The sequence below is a fragment of the Gallus gallus genome, chromosome 10 (genome assembly GCF_016699485.2).
Source record: "Gallus gallus isolate bGalGal1 chromosome 10, bGalGal1.mat.broiler.GRCg7b, whole genome shotgun sequence".
In the NCBI taxonomy this organism is placed as follows: Eukaryota; Metazoa; Chordata; class Aves; order Galliformes; family Phasianidae; genus Gallus; species Gallus gallus.
Window position 1 is genome coordinate 16,904,974 of NC_052541.1, and position 24,113 is coordinate 16,929,086.

General features: G+C 37.7%; 1 protein-coding gene and 1 long non-coding RNA gene across 9 annotated transcripts in view; one reads left to right on the forward strand and one right to left on the reverse strand.

Annotated features, from left to right (window-relative positions):
- Nucleotides 1-18,878, reverse strand: part of LOC121111595 — a 30,326-nt gene extending 11,448 nt beyond the window's left edge. Inside the window, exons 1-2 of the long non-coding RNA XR_005862603.2 lie at nt 18,343-18,878; nt 5,287-5,361 (exon numbers count right to left, since the gene is read on the reverse strand). This is a non-coding gene — a long non-coding RNA (uncharacterized LOC121111595). The remainder of the gene's footprint in view (nt 1-5,286; nt 5,362-18,342) is intronic.
- The window catches only part of LRRC28 (leucine rich repeat containing 28), a 49,018-nt gene continuing 43,742 nt past the window's right edge, over nt 18,838-24,113 (forward strand). For 6 of the 8 annotated variants that reach the window (XM_015292084.4, XM_015292085.4, XM_015292086.4 and 3 more), the window contains 2 exon segments: nt 18,838-18,894; nt 21,369-21,597. In XM_015292084.4, the coding sequence (XP_015147570.1) occupies nt 21,430-21,597 (168 nt within the window). In that variant the 5' untranslated portion in view covers nt 18,838-18,894; nt 21,369-21,429. 8 annotated transcript variants of the gene reach the window in all.

Sequence of the window (24,113 nt, forward strand, 5' to 3'; positions counted from 1 at the left end):
AACTTTTTTGAATGATGCTATCCACAGCTTCAATATTATTTCAGTTTATCACAAACCACGGTATTGTTTTTATTTTTATTACCAAATCGTGATGTAAATTTGTTGTAGTAAGAATCTAAGGCTGGAACTGAGCCTACAGACCCTTTTTCAAGTGAGAAAGTTATGAGAACCTGAACCGTAATTCTGCAGATCTGGTAGGAAAATGGATGCACTTCAACCACAACGCCTCTGGCAGGCTAAAATTTAGTTTTGTAGTTCATTATACAGTTAAAAAAGGGGGGGGGGGGAGGGACACCTTGAATAGACTAGAAAAAACCATGAGTACCTGATTTTACATCTTCTGTACTGAATTTCAGTGTATTTTCCTCTTTTTACAAAAGGAGATAAAAAACATTGGCTAATGCTCTGAAGACAATCGGTGTATAACTGATATACACTTATCTGCAGAAAATTTTTCTGGTGCTTATTTATCTAAACAATCTCTCCTCACAGAAATTTATTTTTATTCAGTATTTCATGCAAAGAAAGGACACTGGTTCTTCAGGATGGGTAAGAGAAATTGAACAAATGTCGTTATGTTTGTTAAGAATAAAAACCCTGTTTTATGTTGGCCTGGTTTCCTGAGCTTAATGTTGTGCCTTCAGACAATAGTCGGAAGGAGACTCACAGAGGGTTGGAGTTTTCAGTGTGTTGGTCTTTCTGATTTGAACTCTGTTTTGTCAACGTTTTCGTGGTCCTGAAAAACAGGGGGAGGTATAAATTATAGTTTATTACTTTGTCCACGCCATTTGCCACTTTAATTTTGTAACGTTTACAGATGCTGCAGAGAGGGTATATCTGCAAGATATTTAATGGCATTGCATCATCTCATCAAAACAATTAGATGATGTATGACCACCTCTGTAACTTTTTGCTATTATTACTTAAGCACAGGACTTGACCAAGAGAATTACTGATTTTCTTTGTGTGAATTAGGAACAAAACTAAAGATGAACATATTCTGTTCTGATTTTTCACTTGCTGCTTTGGTTAATCATAGAGGCGGTGACTCTGGCACACAATCAAATCTCAGGCAACGGCTGCTAGACCAGTGACACATTTGACATTTAGCAGAGGAAGAAGTCTGAAAAGTTAGCTATCTGAACTGCTGCCCTGGGAACTTTCCAACAGTTTGACTCATCTGTCTTTTCCATCAGGCATTTGTGTGACTCTTGTTCCTATGTACCTCAGAGAAGCGCAAAGGAACATAGATTCTAACAAGATGCAAAAAGATGCTCAGCCAAGAAGAGATCTAATTAAAAACTCACTGTGAATATGTCAGCAGTTTCTTGAATTGCTCCCAATCTTTCTTGTTGTGGATGCAAAATAAGATTTATAAATGAAGGTAATGAAACATACTGTTCAACAGTATACATTTCTTGGACCCTCATTGGAGTAAACATAAAAATAAATCTCAAATGCACCTATTTTCCACCTGAATATGCAGATATGTTGAAAAATACTGCTATTGTGAGTAATGCTGTTAGCCATGTGACAATTAAACTGAATAAGGATACAGCTAATTTCACTAAACCTCCCAGCTTTCATAAAAGCATTGCTTCTGGGCATGTGAATTGAGATGTGTGCTTAAGATAACTCTGTATTTGCTACCTGAAGGTTGGGAATAGTATTTATTGTAGATGCCTTTGATTATACGATGATGTATATCTGTACAAATACCGGTTGTTACTTAGCAGTCAATAATGCAGACCAGGTTCCGCTCAAAAGGGGTTTTTGATGAGAGCTTGGCAGAACTTTTATAAGGTGTTTTGTTCCAGGCAAATGGAGTTGCAGAGCCTTAGAAATTTGCATTAGGCTTTTTAGAGTCGAGAATTTACTCTAAAATCCTTAGAGCACCAACCAAACCCCTAAGACAGTACCTTGAAAATGTTTTCAATTTTCATGTTTTTATCTTTGCTTTGAACCTATGACATCATGTTATTCTTTTCCCTCATTCATCATGGTGATTTTATGCAAGCCAAGAAGTGCTTAGATAAACTGAATAATCTGGGGTCACCATACTGGAAAAAAAAGAAGTAAATATTGCAAAAAGAAAACCAAACCTTTGCAGATCAACTGATGAAGCTAGAAAGTAAAACAGAAATGTTTTCAAGTAAGTTTTTTTCTTTTTTTCCCCCTGTTCACAAATGGCTTGTTCTTGAAGATTATTTATTCTCACGTAAGTGATACTTTCCTGTTGCATGCAGCATGTGCTTGGTGCTGTACCTATGGATAACATGGAGCTATTTATCCAATGCCTGCTTCATTCACGTTTTAAGAAAATAGTACAAGATACTGATTTTTAATAACTAGATATATGGTTGGTTTTAAATGCAATACTATAAGGTACTAGCCCTTAATATCGCTGTTATCAGTAAGATACTAACTTATGAGTTTTCAGACATTTATCTTTCAAATACAGGTGATAGTTCATACAAAGGTGGGCCTTGTTCCTCCAGCAGGAGGAAATCTTAATGCCTTCAGTTCACCAGTTCTAAATGTCAGGATTTAATTTCAGTACTCAGTATATTTGAAGTAAATTCTTGACATGTACCTCAACGACCTTTGTGTGCCAATAACTGAGACATTAAAAAGTGGTGATTGCCACTACATCTGAAAAACTTGTTTTTTTCAACATCTGACTGACTGTTCATGGTATAACATACATCTAAGAATCCTGCAGTTTTGGATAAAGAAAATGGATGAGAGAAGTAGGAGGAGGAAAAGGAGGTCCTGGAAGTTGGCACTATAAAAATATGCCTCAGAACATTGAAGAATATACATATTCCTCTCTCTGTGAATCTTCCTTTGACAAAATAGGCTGAATACTGGATGAGGTGAGCAAATTGAAAAGCTGTAACTTTTTCAGTGAGTGCTGATTAAATCTGCTTACTGCTAAAGCACCATATACTCAGCTTCCAATTTGCTTTTTATACTGAAGAGCCAGCCCATCTGGCACGCTCAAAGCTACATCTGGAGAAACTTTTATTCAAAGAAATTCCATACAGCTATGCTAGAAACCACCCCTGCAGCTGCTGTTATAATGCAGAACGAACATTTAAAATAGACTACAAAAAAAGCCTATGCTGAGTGACTATTGGTTTCATTTTTTGAATTCTGAATCAGGCAACATTTGTGGCTTGCAATCAGTTCTAATAGTTTCGTCTTATTGTTAGATGTTGCTATGAGAAACACCAGATCAGTTACTTCAAAGGAATAATTTGAACAATCCTTGCTAAAAAATCTTTCTCTAAAAAATTCTCAAACTCAACAAATTTGTTCCAATTAGACCAATCACAGCACACTACTGTGTAGAATAGCAGAATTTTCCTGCAGAAAGAAAAGATCAGCTGCTGAGCAATGTGTGAAAAAAAATATGGTAATCTGTGTTCTATTATTATTATTATTTTTACTGAAGCAAGCCATGATCTCTGTTAGGCTGCTATAGACATTCTTGAAATAAAGTCAATAGCTGTACTTTCATAAAATCAAAAAAGCTACTTCCATTTTTTCTTTTTTTCAAGGAAATGTTTGTAACAAGTGATTGTTACTTCAGATGCTCAATTTATCAAAGTATGTGTGGTAGGGTGGCTAACAGGCTAATTTCTTTCTTCCTTTTAAAGAAGAAAAATTAAAAACATAAATAAAATACAGATTATTATAGTAATTCCTTAAGGGGATATGTGACAGTCTGATTCTACTTTTACTTTGATAACCAACTCTACATCTTACCTTGCTCCATGGTTCAGATAAGAGTGAACAGCATAAAAATGGGTTAAACTGGTGTTTTGAAGTCTTATTTGGAGAAGTGCTGTTTATTTTCTGTGACACCAAATATGGTTTTGATGACTTCTAGTTGAAAATAGATTAAACCTCATTTGAGGCATGGGAATACATTTTTACTGTACATTTTTACCAGGAGGAAAAAGAAAAACAAGTAAAACTTGTTTTGCTAGCATTCCTGTGTGATTCTAACTCTGTCATAACTAAAGTTAAACACAGTGTTCTGTAACAAATGCATTAGTTTTCCTTTTTTTCTGGAAACTTAAAAAGAACATGCTCTTTATTCAAATCACCCCACTGAGTTGCTAAATTAAAGTAGAATTACTTCACCAGTTGCTGGCAGGCCATTCAATATAATGATGGTTTACTGACCTCTCATCCTGACACAAATACTTTCCAGCTTTAGTGAGGAAAAAACAAAACCAGACAAGCCAAGAAAAAAAAAAAAAGAACAGGCAATATGATATGATTTTCAAAGTCTGCCTAATAGTTGGGCCTTGATTCTACATCATTAAAGAGAAAGCTGAATATTAATTTAATTCAAGAGATAATAGAACCCTTAGCAGTGCAAACTGGTGGCCCCCTTTTAGGATTTTTTTCAAAAGAGAAAGACTTATTATTTTTTGAAAGCAAGCAGCAAAAATTCTCTTTCTGTGCCTTGAAGCAGAGCAAATATTCTATGACATCATAAATAAAACACTTCCTGCCAGCAAAAGCAGAGGAGAGGAATCTCCGATTATTGGTGCCCATGAAACACCTGCCAAATTCCTAAGAGTGTAGGAGGGCTCAGGCAGTTGCACAAAACAGCCTTATCCAAATCCTTCTGAAAACAGTGCAGGTCCTGCCATTGCCTTCCTTGAGCTTTAGTTTAGTACCGTAATCATTATCCTTAGATGTAATCCAAACATGTTTGCCAGAGTTTTTGTCTGTAAAGTTTTTCTGTTCATTTTGTTAATATTTGCAACCTCCAGCACGTAAAATGTAACAAAGATCTCTGTTAATAATGGTAAAAGAAAGAACTTATGGCTAACAAAGCAAATATAATTTTATGAAAATTTTCCACGATGGAAATGCCCCTTCTAGCACATCAAAAATCTGCACAATGTATTCAAGACCCTTCTCTTGTTCATGGCAATAGCTCAGTGTATCTGAGGTAACCCATTGCCTTCAACTTGCATCAGCATGAGATTGCTCATAGCACCAAAACATGAGCGAACCAGTAACGAAGCAACACAAATATAGTGTTTACATATCACGTAGGAAAGAATAATAATCACAGAATCATAATTGTACTTGATTTCAGTATCAATTATGCAATTCACCTAATTTGGTCAAAGGAAGACCAAATTATTGCATATGTTCCTCTTTATCTTTTCTGTCTGTATCACTATTCATGGCTAACTGGGTGGAAAATTACAGTATTTTTATGGAAAGGCTATAGAAAAAAAATACATAGATACTCACTGATACTGGTCTACTGTGCTGATGTGCAAAGGTGGTCAAGCTGTTGTAATGATCTCTGTCTTTTTTGTTTTGAGGCTGTAAGAAACAATCAGGAATGATTCTCAGTTTTGAAGACTTATTCTCCTTATTATATACCTTCATCTTCCATGAAAAAATTCTGAAAGTATTTTCCAGGCATTCAAACAAAAACTAAATGCAGTCTATTGAATTATATAAAACTGATTCCATTAATTATTATCTAAGATATCACAGGATTTAATTATAATGCTGAGATTTTTTTAAATGCAGCTTTTCAACAAATTTTGGTAAAAAAAAAAAAAATTCCATTCCTAATCATTTGTTTTTAAATTTTATTTTGAATTCTTTGATTTGGATCTGAACTGGAACTGAATTTTAAATTCATACCTGAACTGTCAATTCAAATGCTGCTTTAAGCCAGCTTTACTAGGGGTCTGACTGAGACATACTGTAGCTCTCTACAATAGTGAAGGATAAAGCAGTCTATTATCCTTCAGTATAAATAGTTTAAATTACTTATTTCATTAAGAAAAAGGGAAGTCTACAGGTTTAGCTTATAACAATAAATCTATAGATAGATAACACTAGGAACAACTTTAGAATTACTTATTTAAGAATTTCTGAATTTTGAACATTTTCATTATCCAAGATGGTAATGCAGATTTAAGGTAGGAGATTGATAGTGAGTGATCTTGTACACCTTGAAGGATGTATATATAACTTCTGCATTTCATTTGCTGATTTACAAACAACACTGAATTATTAATGTGTGTACCTCTGACTTCACATTTTCCTAACTGAAAATAGAGCAAAGAAACATTCAACTTGGTCCCGTTCAGAAGTAAATAAAGTGTTTCTGCCTTCTGTGTTCCTATTACTAAGAAGCATTAAATTTTCTTCTTGACTCATGAGAGTTACCTAATATATATATTCTTGTTTAGAGCATTAGCTCACTTTCTAAACCCTTGGCATTTGGGCCAGTCTATAACTGGTACCTCAGTGGCAGCTATTTTAATCTTTCCTATGATCACTTGTTCACTACCTGGTTAATTTAAGGAGCTCTTTCTCTCATTTTACTCATGTGATGCAAGTGGAAGAAGTATTGCTCCAGGAACTCCTTACCATTATCTTAATTCTGTGAATGGCAACTCAGCTCAGTGAAGAGAAGCATAGCTGTGTTCCAATGCACTCTGTGATATTAGTTTGTACATACAAATACATATATAAAAAGTCCCTTCCTAATTTGTTGTACTCAAGCACATGCTATTTTAGGCAGACCTATTTTCAAACCAGGCCTGAGGGAGTTAGTTGTCTAAATTAAATTCAGTTTGACTGATTTGGACATTGAACATCTCTGAAATAAAATCTTAGTGATGGACACTGCTATTCAGCAGTGCAAATGTTGTTTTGTTTTTAATAAGATGATCATATAATAGAACTGCTAATACAAATACAGAAATTGAAGACTAAGTAATAATTTAGGAAATTAACATGGAATATTTATACACTGAAAGTGAAATAGCTCTAATGTTGTTTTGAGCTTCTTTGATTTGAAGATGATATAAGCACTTCCAATAAAAATATTATAGTCTTGTTGATCTCAATATATACATATTTTATTGAGTGACAAACAAGTTTTTCATCAAAGATGGTTCTCTCATGAAAGAGAGTTTATATTTTTAATGCTTGAATTTTGATGGTAGAGATTATATGTTGAAAACCAATAGCATTGAACATGATCCATGTTAGACTTCTGGTCATTGCTCAGACTGGTATTATACAGCAATGTTTCTGGACAGAAGTGTGAAAAGTAGGCTGCGAGCAAGAATTGGGGGGTCTATTCCCAAATTCTCACTTATTTATTATAAACAGTTGAGCAAAATGACATGAGCATTTTGAATCCAAGTTGAGTCATCTCTCAAATGAGTTTAAAAAAAAAAAGCCAACAGGATAATGAAGCACAGTAGTGCTTATGAACTCTTTTGGGATTGTCATGTTAAAGGTGCCATAAAATTGTACTATTACATTTTATATAATAAGTTATAGGGTAAGTACTAATGTGCTTTACATAGCATTAGGGATGACATATATAAACATAAACTATAAAATCAGAAAGTTTGCAGCAAATAGAACTGATTCCAAAATAACTGAACTGTTGAATATCAGTACTATTATCATCACTGAACTGACAATTGCAGCCTGAGGAAGATGGCAGAGTTAAATAAATGTCTCTCTGCCTGCTGCCTGCTATGTTATGCAGAGTCTGTTTTCAAATGCTCTTTAAAGAACACAGTCTGGAAGGGGCTCAAGCATTGAAAAGCAAAGAGGGAAACAATTCCAAACAAGGCTGCCTGTGTGCCGCTCTGTTTCTGGTATCTCCCTTTGAAGGTTTACACTGAAGTACTCTTTGTCTCACAGGCTACTTCAGATGAATATCATTTATGGAAAGAGCTATAAACAAAAGGCAAATGTCTTGAATGCTTTTCAGCGCTGAGGAGAAGTGTTATTACGAAAGACTGACACTGCCCACCCTGGCAAGGCCAGCCCAGCTCAGGTTATCATTATATTTCAGACCAGAATATTAGAAAATAACTACAAGATTGTCATCTTTATACAAATCTGTTGTGCATCCAAAAAATCAATACTGAAAAAAAGTCAAAATCTCTGTAATACCACTCTTTCAACAGTCTAAATCCATCCAGATCAGTTACCCAAAACAGCATGTAAAACTTGGAATTGAGAGAAAATGTACATTTGAAAGGGTTAGGGAAGATAACCACTTGTGATCTGTATGTCCTTGATGTATTAGAATGTGTACTACAAATAGTCAAAGTGATAACATGAGAACCTTGAAAAGTGACCTCAAAATTGGCATCTATGCCCTTCACACATGCAGGCCAAACAGTCACACATGTATAAGTGCTAGAACATCCTTTGAAATGAATTGAAATTTAAGGTGGGTGAAATTGCCAGCATGTTCTACCTAGATGTGCACTGTTAATTTTCTCTTACTTCAAGAGAATTAAAACTGCATAAGCCCTGGAAGTTCTGGGAGCTGGTTTACCTGTGTGATCCTTTCTCATCAGCAATGTTAATTGTGAAAATCAGGACCCTCCTTTTAATGTCATCTGTAACTGTCTTTTGGAAAAGACAATAAAAGTCTTTAAGAAAGTTGCCACCTCTGGGAATGGTTGCTCACAGGACTTCTGTGCTCTAGAGCAGAGTCCCATCTATTTTTTAATTTTTTTACACTCTTTCTTCAATCGACCTAACAATAAAAGGACAGTCTGACTGAAGAATCTTTTCTGGCTGCAGTAAGAGCAGTAGCTTTTCTTATCCTTTTAAGGAAGTACTCTCTGTGTTCTTTAAGATTTGTAAATAGCTCTAGGAAATTAAAGCACTTAAAATTCTCAAGTGGATAACTCAAATGATCAGTTGCAGTTAGCTGGGAAAAGAGCTGCCTGTAAATCTGTAGCTAGCATTTATATGGCATTGCAGTCATTAAGTATTGCTGACCTTATCAGTGGCACTGGTGAATTTGACTTCAAATTATGTGTCATTTTGAAATGTTTATCACTGTCCTTTCACTGGAGATTCAGTGCAGCTGTAGAGTCCCGGCAGTGTTACCATTCTAATCCAGGCTTTGTCCGTATTGATGTATTAGCCTGAAGCCCAAACTCTGATGAGCACAGAGGCTATATAAGGATTGCTGCTGCTCTTCCAGGGAGGGCTAGACACAGAGGAGGACTTGTACCCAGGTCCTGAACATAGGAGTTGTGTTCATGCCAACAGTTAGGGCTATACGGAGCAGTCAATACGAGCCCTCTTCTGACTACAGTGCAGACAGAGCCAATGGCTGATTGCGTCATTGCTGCAGCTTTGCTCAAATGGAACAGAAACCAAAGGAGGAAGCTGCTAACTGATGATGAAGGGGGCAACCCCAGTTGTAAAAGCAACAAAACAAACAGCAAATCATGCAAGCCTGCTATTGCCTATCACATGATGGGTTGGGAAAGTCAAATACTGCTGGTAAGGGGTTTTATTTTCCTTCTATTTGTTTTCCTTTTATAAATTTGCCATCCACAAAACTTACATGGCCTTCCTGTCTCTGGTCATTTGAAATAGCCTTTTAAAATATGCATGAAACTACTAGCAGCACTTTCATAATCCAATGAAATACTGAGCAGAAATCATTCTGTAGAAGTATTCTCTTCTCCCCAGACACTGCGTGTAATGGATCTGCTTGAACTGGATCACCAATGTGCGCAGGAAAATTAAAGAATATGGGCCTGCCTTTACTTCTCTGTCACCCTGTCTGCAACAGGGTCCTCTATGTCCAGTACCTTTTGTGTTTTTTGAGCTCTGACATCAGGTGTAGAACAAATTCAAACACTTTAGAGCAGCAACTGAGGTCAGAACACTCAGAGTCTTGTCTAAGCACTTATGCTGTGTTGCTTTTACGTACTAAAGTTAGCTCTATTCTCTTTTCTCTTATATTTCCATTTGCTGTTGTGCATTGATACTTGACTTTGTCTTTCTGCAAGGAAAAATATTTTCAGCAGTTATTTCATGTCCTTTCAGTACAGTCCTTCTCCTAAGGAGCAGAAGGAAAATGTTTGGAGATTTTTCAAACACAAAGGATTCGCCATGCACCACGTATTGCTTTGAAAAATCACATGTGTGTGATAAAAAGGTCAGGGAGGGAACACCTGCAGGTGGAAGAAAGAAATATTTGCATCACTGACAGAGCTTTCTCTGCAACTGGGATGGCCAAATCTTTGGGAGCTGAACCCCTCTTCGGGAAAACAAAACTTATCCTGTCATCAACCCATACAAATGTGATATATGCTGTTTGGCATACTTAACTACATAAATCTTTCATGGAAGTGTCCCTCTTCACTTCATAATATCACAGCAGCCTATCAATTTCCTATCTTCCCATACTTGTTGAAGGGTGTATTACAACTATGCAGACTGATTTTTAAAAACTTAAGGTAGAGGCCAAACAGTGCTGCATTTATCCACTTGTCTTCCAAATCCAGACTGAACTATTTTTTGCTGCGCTGGTGACCTCAAACAAGAATAAGGAAAGTATTTCAAATTAAAAAAAAAATTGTATTAGTATGGATAGAATAGACATAGGAAAAAACATCAATATCCAAATCAGAGCAGGTTTCACATAAGCTACACAAATTTTTTGCACTTCCATTAACATTTGTGATCCATTAATATTACCAGTGTTATCTGAGCTGCTATCTTCAGTGAGTGAAATAGCTACAATTACTGCCTTAGTCATTGCAGCACCCCAACAGGCTGATCTTTTACAAGAACGATGGCAGTAGTAGTCATTCAGGTCAAAATTATAACACTGAGGAAAACGTTAGCTTCATTCTATCTAATTTCCAGTCTGCATTTCATTCATTGAGACTATTTTCTTCTTCATTTTTCTGGCTCTTCCACCCTTGATTGTATTTTCCTGTAAGCTGCTAAATATCAGTCATTTTTAATTCCAGAGCAAAATCAGGGAAGTTCGTGAGTGGCATTCATCATAAGGATATCATAAGGATAGGATACAGACACACAATGCCCACTTTTGAAGAATATTAAACAACATTAAACACACAAAAAGTTCTGCTCTACAATTTCTCTGCCGATACTGGATGTTCAGTGTTGTTCAAAATTTAAATGTTAATGAATTACTTCTTTTTTTTCCCCCCAACAATGCTGAAGTAATGACTGAAGTTATAGCAGTTTCAAAGTTTGGTGATATCTGATCAGTCTAAACAATGATATGAAAATGACCAATGCAGATTCTGAGAAGCATATGTCTTCTGTATGTCTAAAAGGCTATTTAACATGTTTGTGGTACTGGATAGAAGAAAGGTTATTTGATTAATACAGGGGCTAAAAATCTTTTAGAGATTTTCAGCACGCATTTGGTGAAGATGATAGAAACAAACAGAACCTGCATATGCTCTGAAATATTTACATTCATAAATGTATTGATTAATTAAGATGTTTATTTAGTTTCTTCTTTTTCTCCAATGACATAATGGTTGTTTTTGATGTTGAAGTATAGACTGCAGCCTTGATTAAATTAGAACTATTATATTTTTGCAGTAAAGCAACAAACTGGGAGGTCAAAGCCTATTTCTGATTAGTTTTCTTTCCTACTGTTCTTAGAGATCCTCAGCGTTTCACTGAGGAGACAATGAGTCACCAATTCAAGGCAGAGTAAAATGCAACAGAACCAAAAGCCCATCTATGAAAATTCGTTTTCAGTTTCACAGCAGGACTGTAGCATTGGTACATTGACAGGCATGTATTCTTCAGCAGCCAAAGTCTGTGAGTGCTTTGTATGTAGTTGTCTAGCTGGCTTCCATTTTATAAAGAAACAAATATATGCTGTGCTTCTTTTGTAAACTCTATTGGTTTGGCTGGCTGCAATTTGTATCTCTATGTATCTGTGGATTATTGTTAGACAAGTGCAACTACTCACTAAAGGATAACTGTTCTAAGCATACCAATGTGTATTTAAGAAACTTGAACTCATTGAGTATGACTTCTAAAAGCACTAGGTCATTAAAAGGGTTTAATAGATCTAATTACTTCACTGTCACAGAATTATAGGCTATTAATTCCTAGAAGAGAGCTAAGGGCACATGACTCTCTTCCCTATGCCATTGGTAAAACCGAAAAATAGTTTCAGTGTGAAGGTTTAGTCACAGTCAGTTGAAGTTACTCTGTGTCTTCATATCTGATTCTGAGTGGAGACAAACCAGCTCTTTTTGTCACACGGAACATTCTAAGCTGTTATGGACACGGTTCAGAAGTTCCCTCGGAGCAGAGCCAGATAATGCCATATTCTCCAAAACACTCTTATGCCAAGAGTTATCAAAGTTACATTTATCAAAGTAACTTTATCAAAGTTACATTGAAAATGTTACCAATAAAATAAAATAAAATAAAAGGAGATAAAAAGAACACAACTGTTTTTTAATCACCAGTCACTACAGAACTGTTATTAAGCACTATCTTAGTGCCTCCCCGAGCCCACTTACACATTACCTCGATTTTCTGCTACCTGCTTCAGCTCATTTTTTAACTGCTGGACTTTTCACTAACAAAGTGCACAGGGATTCACATTGAATTTTTCTGAGAAGATGCAAAGGCCAAAACAATAACAAATATGCATTCTCTTTGACTTTTCTGGTTTGCTTTTGAACACTAAAAAATCTGCATTTAACAGAATCCAGTCTATTGAGTGCCTCCCCAACATGTGGGACACCCAGACATACGTTTAGCTACTCCTAGTGTGTTCAGTAAAAGGATAGGTCAGACCTCAGCTGTAACCAAAGGGATAGCTCACACAGAAGGGAGAAAGTCTGTAAGCTCTCTGCAAGCAAATCTCCCACTGGGCTCAGGAACAGATTTCTATATCTGACTTCAATATAACAGGTTCCACAGTATGCCTGCATAAATCAAAGAGCAGTGTATACACCACGCTTCCCCCCTTCACTATTTATACTCACTTGGAATGAAAAATAGCTCACCACCTGCCTCATTTCTATCATAATGTAACAGGTCACAGAGTTAACACTCTTCTGATACAAATGGCAGAATAAAATTACAAAAACGATCACTCTTACACAGTCAAGATATTTGGCACCTCACTTGGAACTTTTCCATAAGGAATACAAACATCTCATAAACACACGAAAACGTTATTTCAAGTATGTGTATTATATGTAATAAAAAAACCCAACCAACAAATGCAGCACACTTACATTTGAATCTTGGGTGTACTAAAATTACTGAACTGCAAACAAGAACATAAGGATTCGATATTTTAGCCAAATTGAAGTAAGTTCTTAGGAACAATGGATCTTTACTGAACATATGGAGTCTCTCTTCAAAGTATATCTTTGTTATGACACACTGAAAAGCATGAGACTTCCCCCCTAGAAAAAGTAAAGAGCTAAGAGAAAGAAAACAATGTTAGGTAGCAATAGCTATATCAGATTGTAGAATTGGAGTGAGTCTGACAACTGGAAGTAGGACAGCTTCAGAATAACCTTAAAGCCACTTATTTCAGGTGAATGAACAACAGCATTTGCTAGGATTAGATCCTATGTATCATTAAAAATACTCCAGAAACCAAGTGCAAACTCAGCAGATGTGTGGGCTGTACTCAGGGGAAGTGCGATGAAAGCGGAGGGAGAGCAGATCTCAGGCCTGGAAGAACACAGAAATAACCACCATACCACCTCAACGACAGCAGAGGGCAGCAGTAAAAAAACAAAACAAAACACAACAAAACAAAACAAAACAAAACAAAACAATTATTATTGAGGTTATATAAAAATAGACCAAAGAATATTTGACACCATTTGCAGCCTGAAACTAATGAACAACCACAGGTTGCCTAAATTTGTTGCTACTTTTCTGGTTTAATGTCAAGCAGGCCTCTGTAGACAATATTCTGAGTGTGAGTGGGTTTAACTGAACTAAATCTGTCAAGTTTAAGAAGTTTCATAAAGTGAAATCCAAAATTTAAAGAAAATTTTATTCATTAACATACTTGTGATATACAGTGATATCAGTGAAAAACAATACTTGCTTAGCTGAAATTAATTTCAATGTCTTGGTTGTCTTGTCAACAAATATAGCATAAAATATTGCTGTATTATTTACTTGCACCTTTAGTAGTCATTAAAGAAGGTCTAGCAATGGAGGGCTGGCTCACTTGTTACCTTTGTGGTGATCCCATATTGAGATTTCCTGGTGGAGCAGAGGCAGGAAACGTTCATTCTGCCTATTATTTTATCTGCTTAGTGCATTAACAGAGGTATTTAGTTCCTAGGGCTGTCAGTGCAGCATTTTTCTTTTTCCAGTTGAGATGAGTTGTATCAGTGGGAATTCAGAAATGAGCAGAGACTGCACTATCAGAGCCAAAACTTACTGCTCATGTATTCTGTGTTAGGGTTGTTTCAAGCTGTGAGTCCTTTCCACTACCTCTTAGGGAATCTTTTCCACAACACAGCCAATGTAGTTATCAAGATTTTTTCCTCAACTAATGAGTGTAGCCCAAATTGGAATTAGGCAGTTTTAATATTCAATTATCAGGAAAGCTGATTTGAACCATAGCAGGGAGTACACGTGAGTATCTTTCAGATTTCTTTCAAATTTGGGCACTTAGGTTGTTTTTGTTAGCATTACTGCCACACTGAGACAAATCAAAGTGAGAAAGGAGCAGATAAACTTTAACAAATACAAGAACGAATGAACAGCGAAGAAAAAAATACAACAACCAGACTTCAGCTAAAGGTACGCAGCAAACACTGCCATGCTGGCACTCGGCATGCAGGAGCTCCCTCTGCCTTCCAGATTTTGGTACTGTTGCAGAAGGCAGAGTTTAAGCTAATGGTAGCTGTACTGTAATGAGTTACAGTAATTGTTCTCCACTCGAATCAAACAATTTTGACACTACATAAAAATAAACTTGAAATTAGGAAAGAGCACATATCGTCTCTCCAGTAAAGTAGGAAAGTAAGTTTGTGAATGGCTCAGTTTGTGTATCTGGTGATGACATGAGGCTGTCAAGCTCCTGTTAGAAGAAAAATATGTCAGTGGTTTTCACAAATGAGGGAAAAAGCCACCTGCAATGCCTGCCATTTTACTAGACAATTTCAAATATCCTGAGCTAGGAAAATATGTACAACATTACAGTTGTACATACAGCTAATTGTACAACCTGACTCTTTTCTTGTTGCGAATCAGTCGCAGTAAAGTTTCCTGCTGATAAAACTGACCTTTGTTAGATTGCTTAGTGAATATTTTGATCTTTTTTTTTTTTCCAAATATGCAAAGTCTAATTTAATGTAAACAATTCAATATACGTCACAACATTAGGTGGAATCATCATTAGGAAGGCTGAACCTCAGAACGTTCAGAACTCAAGTTCAAAGGCTTATTAAGAAATTTTAGACCTTGTAATTCTGCAAAATAGAGCTAGAAATCTTATTACAAAAAACTCAATTAAAAAACAATTTCCTCACGTACTGCCTGTCTTACGGCAAAATAAAGGAAAATGGTTGCATAAGACTTTTCTGCATAAAACTTTCCTGCATAAAATTTTCTGCATAAAAATATATCCCATCGCATCTTTCCAGAGTTGTTCGTCTCAAGTGCTGACATTGTATAAAACATCTGATATTAAGGTCATCCATTTTTATGCACATTACATACACTTGTACAGGTTTGGCACAAAGGGGACCACGAGTGGAGCTGTGCTCATTTGCTCCAGTTACTGTATTTGTTCCAGTAAAGCAACTGATGACATTGGCAACTGCAAACTGTTTACACAGATCTACAAAGATTGTTGTATTTCAACACAAGCTTTAGTATTTTCTCTATGTAGACACTATTGAGATCAGTCATCCCGAGCAAGATTTGAATTTCAAGACCCTTTGTTACCTGCTCCCATAAGCACAAAATTAATAATTACACCATGGTTAAGAAAGAATAACCATGTACTTAGCAAAGGGTTTCCCACTAGTTTTGCTGGTTGGATGGGAATGACTTGGCAACAATGAGGCAAGCATCCTCCTTAGTGGAAGATCAGATTCCAGCACTCCCTGTTCTGCTCATCATTTTTAGCCTTGTGACTACACAGAAAAGACTTTACACCTGTGCTGTTCAGGATCAGAACTTCAGAGATCAGCTTGCAGATCTGAGACAGCAATGCTTTTAATAACCACTGCACAGAATGTGATGACACAACCTTGGGAAACCGTGATCACAGGAAAAAAGAATCAGATTGAGAATGAATGAATATAACAATTGCAGGCTATGCAAAACAACAGATAATCCAAAGTGACTGCTTCAGGAGGAAGGACAAAGAGATAGTGACATGTGAACACTCACAGCAGAGTGAGGAAGTGAGGAGGAAAATGTAATATAGTTGAGATGGGTGAGGACGTTTGTTTCTCTTGGCAAAGAATAGTTTACCTCTTTATACAAAGACTCTTTTGCCAACTGAGCAGTCTGGTAAGAATCATACACTTTCCTTTTTATTGTCAAATGGGAGAAGACATTTTAATGTACTGGTAATAGGAACCCTCTCGCTCAGAAAACAAAAGAGATCATAGAATCATAGAATGGCTTGGGTTGGAAAAGATCTCAGAGATCATCACGTTCCAACCTCCCTGCCATGGGAAGGGTTGCCAACCAATAAATCAGACTCCAAATCTGAAGTATCCACAGCTTCTCTGGGCAGTCTGTGCCAGCACCTCACCACGTTCTAAGCAGAAAATTTCCTCCCCTGGCATCTAAGTTAAATCTTCCCTCTTTTGGTTGAAAACCATTCCCCCTTGTCCTATCACTATCTACCCATGTAAATATTGATTCTCCTCTTGCAAGTATTAAAAGATATTAAAAAACAAACAAACAAACAAACAAAAACTCTTTCAAATCCTCTGCTTTAAAAGTCTCGGTTGGAATATTGAAAAACACAATCCTGTGTAAATATTATCAACAGCTTTAATAGTTTCAGTCATCCTAAACTCATTCTGTTGTTTACTTTGAATCCCTGTGGAAACTGTTTTATAATCTCTGAAAACACACTATGAGAGCTGAATTTGTTTTTATGACAGAGCAGAACCAGAAACATTTTAGCATTGCTCTGATCTCTGTAGTTCTTTCTTTGTGTGAGTGGAAAAAAAGGATCAGACTAAAAAATTGATGTAAAAAAATCAGAATGTGGTAATCTTATCTGCTCCCTACCATTGACTTAAAAAAAAAAACACCAAAAACAAGAAAACAAAACAAAACATTAAACAAACAACTATTCTAACACTACAACATATGTGTAAAGAAACACATTAAGTGTCCTGGCTCTGGTGAGAGAAGGTCTCCAACAGAAGAGTTACCTTTCTCACTTGCATTTTACTGAAATAAAGAAGAAACAAGTTTCTGTTCTGATCATTGACTTAATAGCCTGGATAAGAACGTCAGGTTTCTGCTGACCCACCACTGTATTTCCTCAGAGGAATGTATACCAAACTGAGATCACAGTAAGCTTATCCTTTGGTCTGAGTTATGCTCAACTTTTACCTTCTCAGACACTTACAATGTGGGACTGAAGTGGCATTAACAAGTGTGATGTAATCGCTGTCTTTACAGTCCTACAGTGCTGGTGGTATAAACACAGGTCACTCCCTGGAGTTTAACATCCAGCTGAGAAAAACAACCAAGTGCTATTGAACACAGTGAAAAAAAAAATGTATGCAGTATAATATGATAAAAATGGAGAATGTTCAATTTTGTAGGACAATTTTTTTCAACATATTTACCTGAAAAAAAACACCTGACAGCAACTCCAGAGAGAATGCAAGTGACAAGTAAGACTGAGAAAGTATACTTGTCAAAATTGGTTATTGCCTTTGCAAGGGCACAAAAATGAAGAATGAACAAGTAAGGATATTTAGAACTGAAGAGACAAATGAGAATGCAGGGAGAAAAGCTCCTTCAGCACACTGCTTTGCTTCGCATAAGATTCCTGTGGGTACACATGAGAGAAGGAATGCTTTCTGCAATGCACTCAGCTTCCTGGCACCCCTGCAGACCTGTGACATGCACCTTATGGCAAGCTTATTTTAATTAGTCTGTTGTAATTAGAAGATTTCTCCACCTGAGATCCATTTTTTTAGGTAGCTCATGGGACTGATCTGCAGCAAAGAATCTTTAATACCCAGTAATGTTAAATATACTGAATGTGAGGGAATCTGCTGTCATTAACCTCCACAACCACTCTGGGCAAACTGTGCCAGTACTCCATCACCTGCATGTGTAAAGAAGTGCTTTTTGACTCCTCTCTGTTTCTCTTGGACCAACTATCATAGGAAAAGATGGCCATGATGGTAGGTTGGGGATGTGGGCAGGTGCCCGAAGAGCTCCAGTCTGCTGTCAACACAGAAGTACCATTTTCTGCAACAAAATTCAGAGGGGAAAATGTTCTTTGGTTACCACAATTTTTACCTGCAAATGATTTTCTCCTTCCAAAGCTGTTGAGCAGCGATAACCGCGTTGTGAGCAACAGCTCAGACAGGCAGCAGCAGCAAACCTGGGCTCATTCTGCCAGCAGCCTAAGAGTTAGTCCTTAGCCTACTGGGAGCAGTTAACTGAAGGGTATCTCCTGATTCATGGTCATACACAAGATGCTGTGTAAATGCCCAGTACAATAAACTGAGCTCTCTCAGTGCCCGAGCAGCAGCGCTAGAACGCAACCAATCTTCCCGGGCTCGGCCCTCACAGGCTCCTTGACAAAAGGCGGGCAAAGCTCTGAGGTGAAACGGCTTCTGATTGGCTGCTGAAGGAGCACAGGGCCGTGGGAGGGTACGGCTCGTGCTTGGGAGCTCGGCAGCGAAGAGGTTAACGATTGGCTGGTAGGCTTGCGCGCGGGGGCAGTGTTGTGTTTGGGCGGGAAGGCGGGGCTGCGACCGCGTGGCGTCTCGCGAGATCTGTCCGCTCCGCCTACTGTGTTCGGCGCTGGAGGTGGCGCCGCGCGGAGTGAGGTGCTGTAGTGGTCCGGTAAGTGTTCTCGTTGTGTGGCGGAGCGTGTCGGGGTGTGGGAGGGGAGTACCTCCGCTGCCTGCCTTCCAGAGCGTACGGTGCCTTTTCCGCGGTGGGATTGCGAGGCTTTCCTGCTCAGAGGCCCCTTTCTGTCTGCCCCTCACCGCGCCGTCCCTTAGTCCCCACAGGCCTTCGCGACGCTCCCCTCACGCGCTCCGGTGGCGGGCCGCTTCCCCGGGCAGCCCTTGCCGCGAGCAAGGCGGCTCGGAGCAGCTTCACCTCATAGGTGAGGCTCGTTTCTGTCTTCTCATGATGTGTGAAGCAGAAGGGGTTCAGCCCTCCTAGGAGCCCCACCAGCGGCTCCTCACCGTGCCCCTCCTTTCCTCAGCGGCTGGGGGGTGCCCGTTCTTGTGGCGGTGCCCGTTCTTGTGGCGGTGCCCGTTCTTGTGGCGGTGCCCGTTCTTGTGGCGGTGCCCGTTCTTGTGGCGGTGCCCTGTCGTCTGCTGAGAGCAGAGGGTTTGGTTGATAGGGGGTGAGCAGGAGGGTGTGCCTGTGAGAGAAGAACTGAGCTTTTGTGTCTGTGGGCTGCACGTGGGGTCTGTGTATCCCTGTGTGATCTGCTTGGTTCATGGAGTGCAGCTGTGAAGAGCAGTCTGCAAGTGCAGAGCTGCAGAACGTCATCTTTGGAAAAGTCGGAAAGCTGTCAGACATTTATGTATCTGTTTTCTGGTCTTGTAGGTTTTTCATGTAAAGAACTCAAAGCTGAGAGCTATGCTTTCAAAAGGGGAAGAAAAAGCACTGCCTGTCTGGAGTTGCTTCACTTGTCATCTGGGAAAGATGAGCTTTCCTTTCCCACTTCTTGTGTAGATGTGCATTACAAATCCTGTTTTTTCCTTGAATTGTTTTAATGCTGATCATTGATGCAGAATTCATAGTGGCTTAACTTCCTCTCTCAGCTGAACTAAGGGAGCTTTACTGTATTGGTGCCACAGACCTGCAGCGTCTGTACTGTCTCCTAAAGGCAACTGATGGAGGTGCCTGTTTCTTATAGTGATGCTTCTTCTCCTATGAAAACTCTAATTATAAAGAGTTATGCTAGTACTCTCCAATCCCATGTAGGTTTCTTAACATGGTAATTGTTTGCTTACAGAATTGATCTTAGCATTTCTTGAATTGGGTGTAAGTTAAGGCTAGAGAGGGTATGCAGGATGTTACATCCAAGTTGTGATTAGAAGTACACTTGAAGAAAATAAATGCTGCACTCTTCCAGAAGGACATGGGTCATTTGCAAGAGCTGCTTATCTGCAGATCAGTAGAATTATTGCAACTAATATAGTGGTTTGGTCTACGTGTATCGTCCAGTTCTCCATCCGCAGCTGAGTTTCACTCACAAGGACTGCCTCAGGTGGCACTCTTACTGATAGCTCAGTACTTTCACTTCTAATTCTTCGTAAGAAGAGAAATCCGTTCATCAGTAAAGAATTTAACTAACAGGCCAAGTGTTATTGGTGGAAAGCAGTTGCAATTCCTTTTCCTTTTTTTTAGTGGAAATGAGCTTATACACGCAAGGCTGTAGCAAACTTTTAACTTTACTTTTATAAATATTCTGAATATATTATGTTCTCCTGAGTTTTGAGACACCTTAAAAAAGGCAGCGTTGTTTTTATTATCCAAATTTATGCAATGTAATGATGACTAGAATTTTGATTGTACCCACAAAATAGGCTAAATAAAGCCTGGTTTCACATACAGATAAATTAAAAATTAATCATCATGCTTCAGTTTTCTGGCTTTGAAGTCATCCATAAAGCTGGGTACATTGTTTCTGTTTTTTTAGGACTGCTGAAAGTCTGCTGTCATAGCTCTGGCTGATGCTGCAAAATTTCAAGTTTCTCTTGCATTAATTATCCTATTTTCAGATGGTCTTACTTGCTGTCCATCCCAATACCTCATACAAATGATAACATTTCCTCATAATTTATGTGGGAAGACTTAACATACTTATATAGCCTGTTGTCATGTTGGCTTTAAATCTACATGAAGATGTTTTTAAGGTCATCCAAACATGCATCCTCTGATAAATTTTGCACTTTGCTGAAGATCTGTGCATTCTTAGCATGCACCACACAATAGTTGTGGAATATCAGTGGTGGGTAGGAGAGATTTTTTTTTTTTCCTCTTTGCTGATGTCAGCTATGACAATACTATCTGAAAGGTCAATGGAAAATGTTTGGAAAAAGAAAAGTGTTATTGCATTGTGTATGCCTTCATATCTTGATAATGCTGATCTGAGTACACTTGAACGCTATGCAGAAAGCAGTCAAAAAGTTGCTTCTAACATAACTGATGGCATGAATGTTCTGAGTACTTTATGTATTGAATGGAATGACTATGTTTTGATAGTTATAGATATCTAATAGTCTGACTCTTTCATCAAAAGATTGCATGGCATAAACCTTGACGCTGTCTTGTTCTCTCTTCTTGTCTCCTAGAAATGGGCCTGTTTTTAGAAGATGCAGTGCACTAGGTGTGGTGTTTGGAACAGAATTAGTCATGGCATCAGAACTGTGTAAAACAATCTCTGAGGCAAAGCTGGAAAAGCACAAGAATTTGTTCCTAAATTACAGAAATCTCCATCATTTTCCTTTGGAGTTACTGAAAGATGAGGGGCTGCAGTACTTGGAGAGACTTTATATGAAAAGAAATTCTCTGACCACATTGGTACGACAACTTCTTTATTGTGATGTTTACTGTCTGATTTTGAAATAGAAAAGATGATTAAAAATATCTTTTAGCGAATTTGATCCTGAATGATGTGATCCCTTGTGAAATACAAGTACGCGGTTGTATTATGTTCTAACTTGGATGGATAACATGGAGTATAATAAATGAAAGCATATGCCATTTTTATATATACTCTTGGAGCTCTGAAGATCCAATGGTTTTTTTGTCTGTTGCATGATTATTTTTTTTTTTAACTTGCTCAAAATGTCAGTGGTCAGGTCTTTTTACTGTTAGGAGATGCTGTGCTGTCTAGTCTAGCTACATTAGGTTCAACAGTATTGACCTTCTTGTATACCTTACTGTAAAGGCAATGCCAATCCCAAGATCTAATTATAAGCTGTCTGTTAAGGTGCCAGTTGAAACTTGTTTTCTGTAAACTGCCAACAGTAGGAAGAATAAACCATTAACTCAAGGGTTGAGGGGTGCTGTTGGTTGTTTTTGACATCTCTTGCCTTAAGTAGTAGTTTTTAAAGCTTTGACAGTGATGCATTAGAATTCCTTAATAAAGGCTTTGTTTCCCAGGGCAAGAACTGAAAGGATTCTGAAGGTTTTATACCTTCCTTCATCTTTGAAGTCAATTAAGTTTGCATGCACTGTAGAAAGTTATTTTGGTACTTCTTGGGCAAGTCTTTTTGCTTAATGATTTAATGGAATTGTAGCATTCGTGGCTAAAAAGTAAAATTGCTTTAAAAGTTAACCTGAAAGTCAGTGATTACTTAGTGGTGAAAGACTCATGAGGCTTGCACTACTCAAAAGATGGAACTAACATGGAGAGTTTTGTGTACCACTTTTCTGTGTGTCTATTTTAAATCTTGGTTTTGTTTTTCTTAGTGTAATCATAATTGTAATTGAGTTGTGAGATAGTAGAACAGAAACAACACTTGAAGTGTAGATCTTGCTCAGGCAAATTTACTTTCAAATAGCTTGAAATAGAGAATTAGTATTCAAAGTGACCAGGATAACTTTCTCTTAATATGACTACTTGGTGGAATCTCATTCAAGTGCGCAGTGCTACAGCTATGTCTTGGGCAACCAAAATTGGATCTAACAGAGCATTTATTCCGCAGAATACAGGTTGGAAGTTGTAGTATAACAAAATAGGTGAAGTCAGCAGTGTGTTCCACAAAAATCTTTTTTGTGCATAGTTAAGTTTCACAATTTCCACTAAAAACATAAACGATTCATTCTTGGATACTCTTTAAGTGTAAGCTGAGCTAGGATTGCAGTTCAGGGCTATATACTTAAGGAAAACCTAGGTGAATTGAGAGTAGAAAGAAAGGTAAAGAAAGCAGATAAAGAGAATAGAAAGCTGCATCGAGGGATTTTCTGGTAAAGTGCTCTGTGAGAGGAGGCTTAGAGATGTGGGTTAGTTTAACTTTTGAAAAGAGAAGACAGTTAAAAATGGAATTGGAGGAAGGGTGAGAACAGCGGTCATTTATTCTCATGAAACAATGCTTTCAAACTTATTATGTTATGTTCATTACTGGTAAGAGGAGTAATGCTCAGTTTCAGTAAAGTCGTAGTAAATTACAAAGGGAAACGAGTCTTATCTGATGACTGTCCTTTCACTGGATAATTTTCAAAGAGAAAATGTACCACTTTATTTGAGAGGTGATCCTGTTTCAGAAGTGTAATTTTAATGTCTCTTTCAGCCTTGTGCTTCTTGAATCCTATGCAAGATGATAAGCATTGCACTGTCAATACTTTAAATTACATATAGATTTAGTTTTGATGGTAGTTAATCTGCACCATATTTCTTTAAGGTGGTGCTTCCTTCTTCCTTAACAGCTGATTATATCTGAGTTGAAAAACATTCACCAGCTTCTATGAAAACATCTGGAATAGTTATGCTGTCAGAACTTACCCATTCCTTTCTCGAGGAAAAACTCATGTTTGTCTTCAGTGCCAAGATGAAAATGGTAGAAGACTTGCATAGTGAATGGGTCAGGAAGCTACATAGCACGCCTGTATCCCAACTTAAAGTCTTGTACTTTCCTATACTATAGGAAATATACAATACAACAATTTAGTATTTGACTGATAACGTTAGCATTTTAGTGATCCTGTTTCCCCATCTATAAAAAGAAATAAGAGTTTGCTTTCATGACACCGTCAGAAGCCTGATCTAGCCAAATCAGAAGGCAGTTGTTCTCAGTTTACTATTTCAGAATGTGCAGTGCTGTCCTGTTGAGACAGATCAGCAAGTTCACATTTTGAAAAATGCCCTCTGAGGATGAGGCAAGCTTCCCTAAACTGGTGGCAGAAGTGATTATTCATCCATCGTTATTATCAGTTGTTGTGTCTACAACAAAGATTGCAGTCTGTATCACTAACTTTACTCCTCGATGGATGAACCATGAGTAGTCCCTTTTAACCTTAATGTTGTTGTGGGTGTTGTATTGAAAGGATTTGACTCAGACCAGTTGTTTTTGTGGCACTCAAGAAGATAAGTA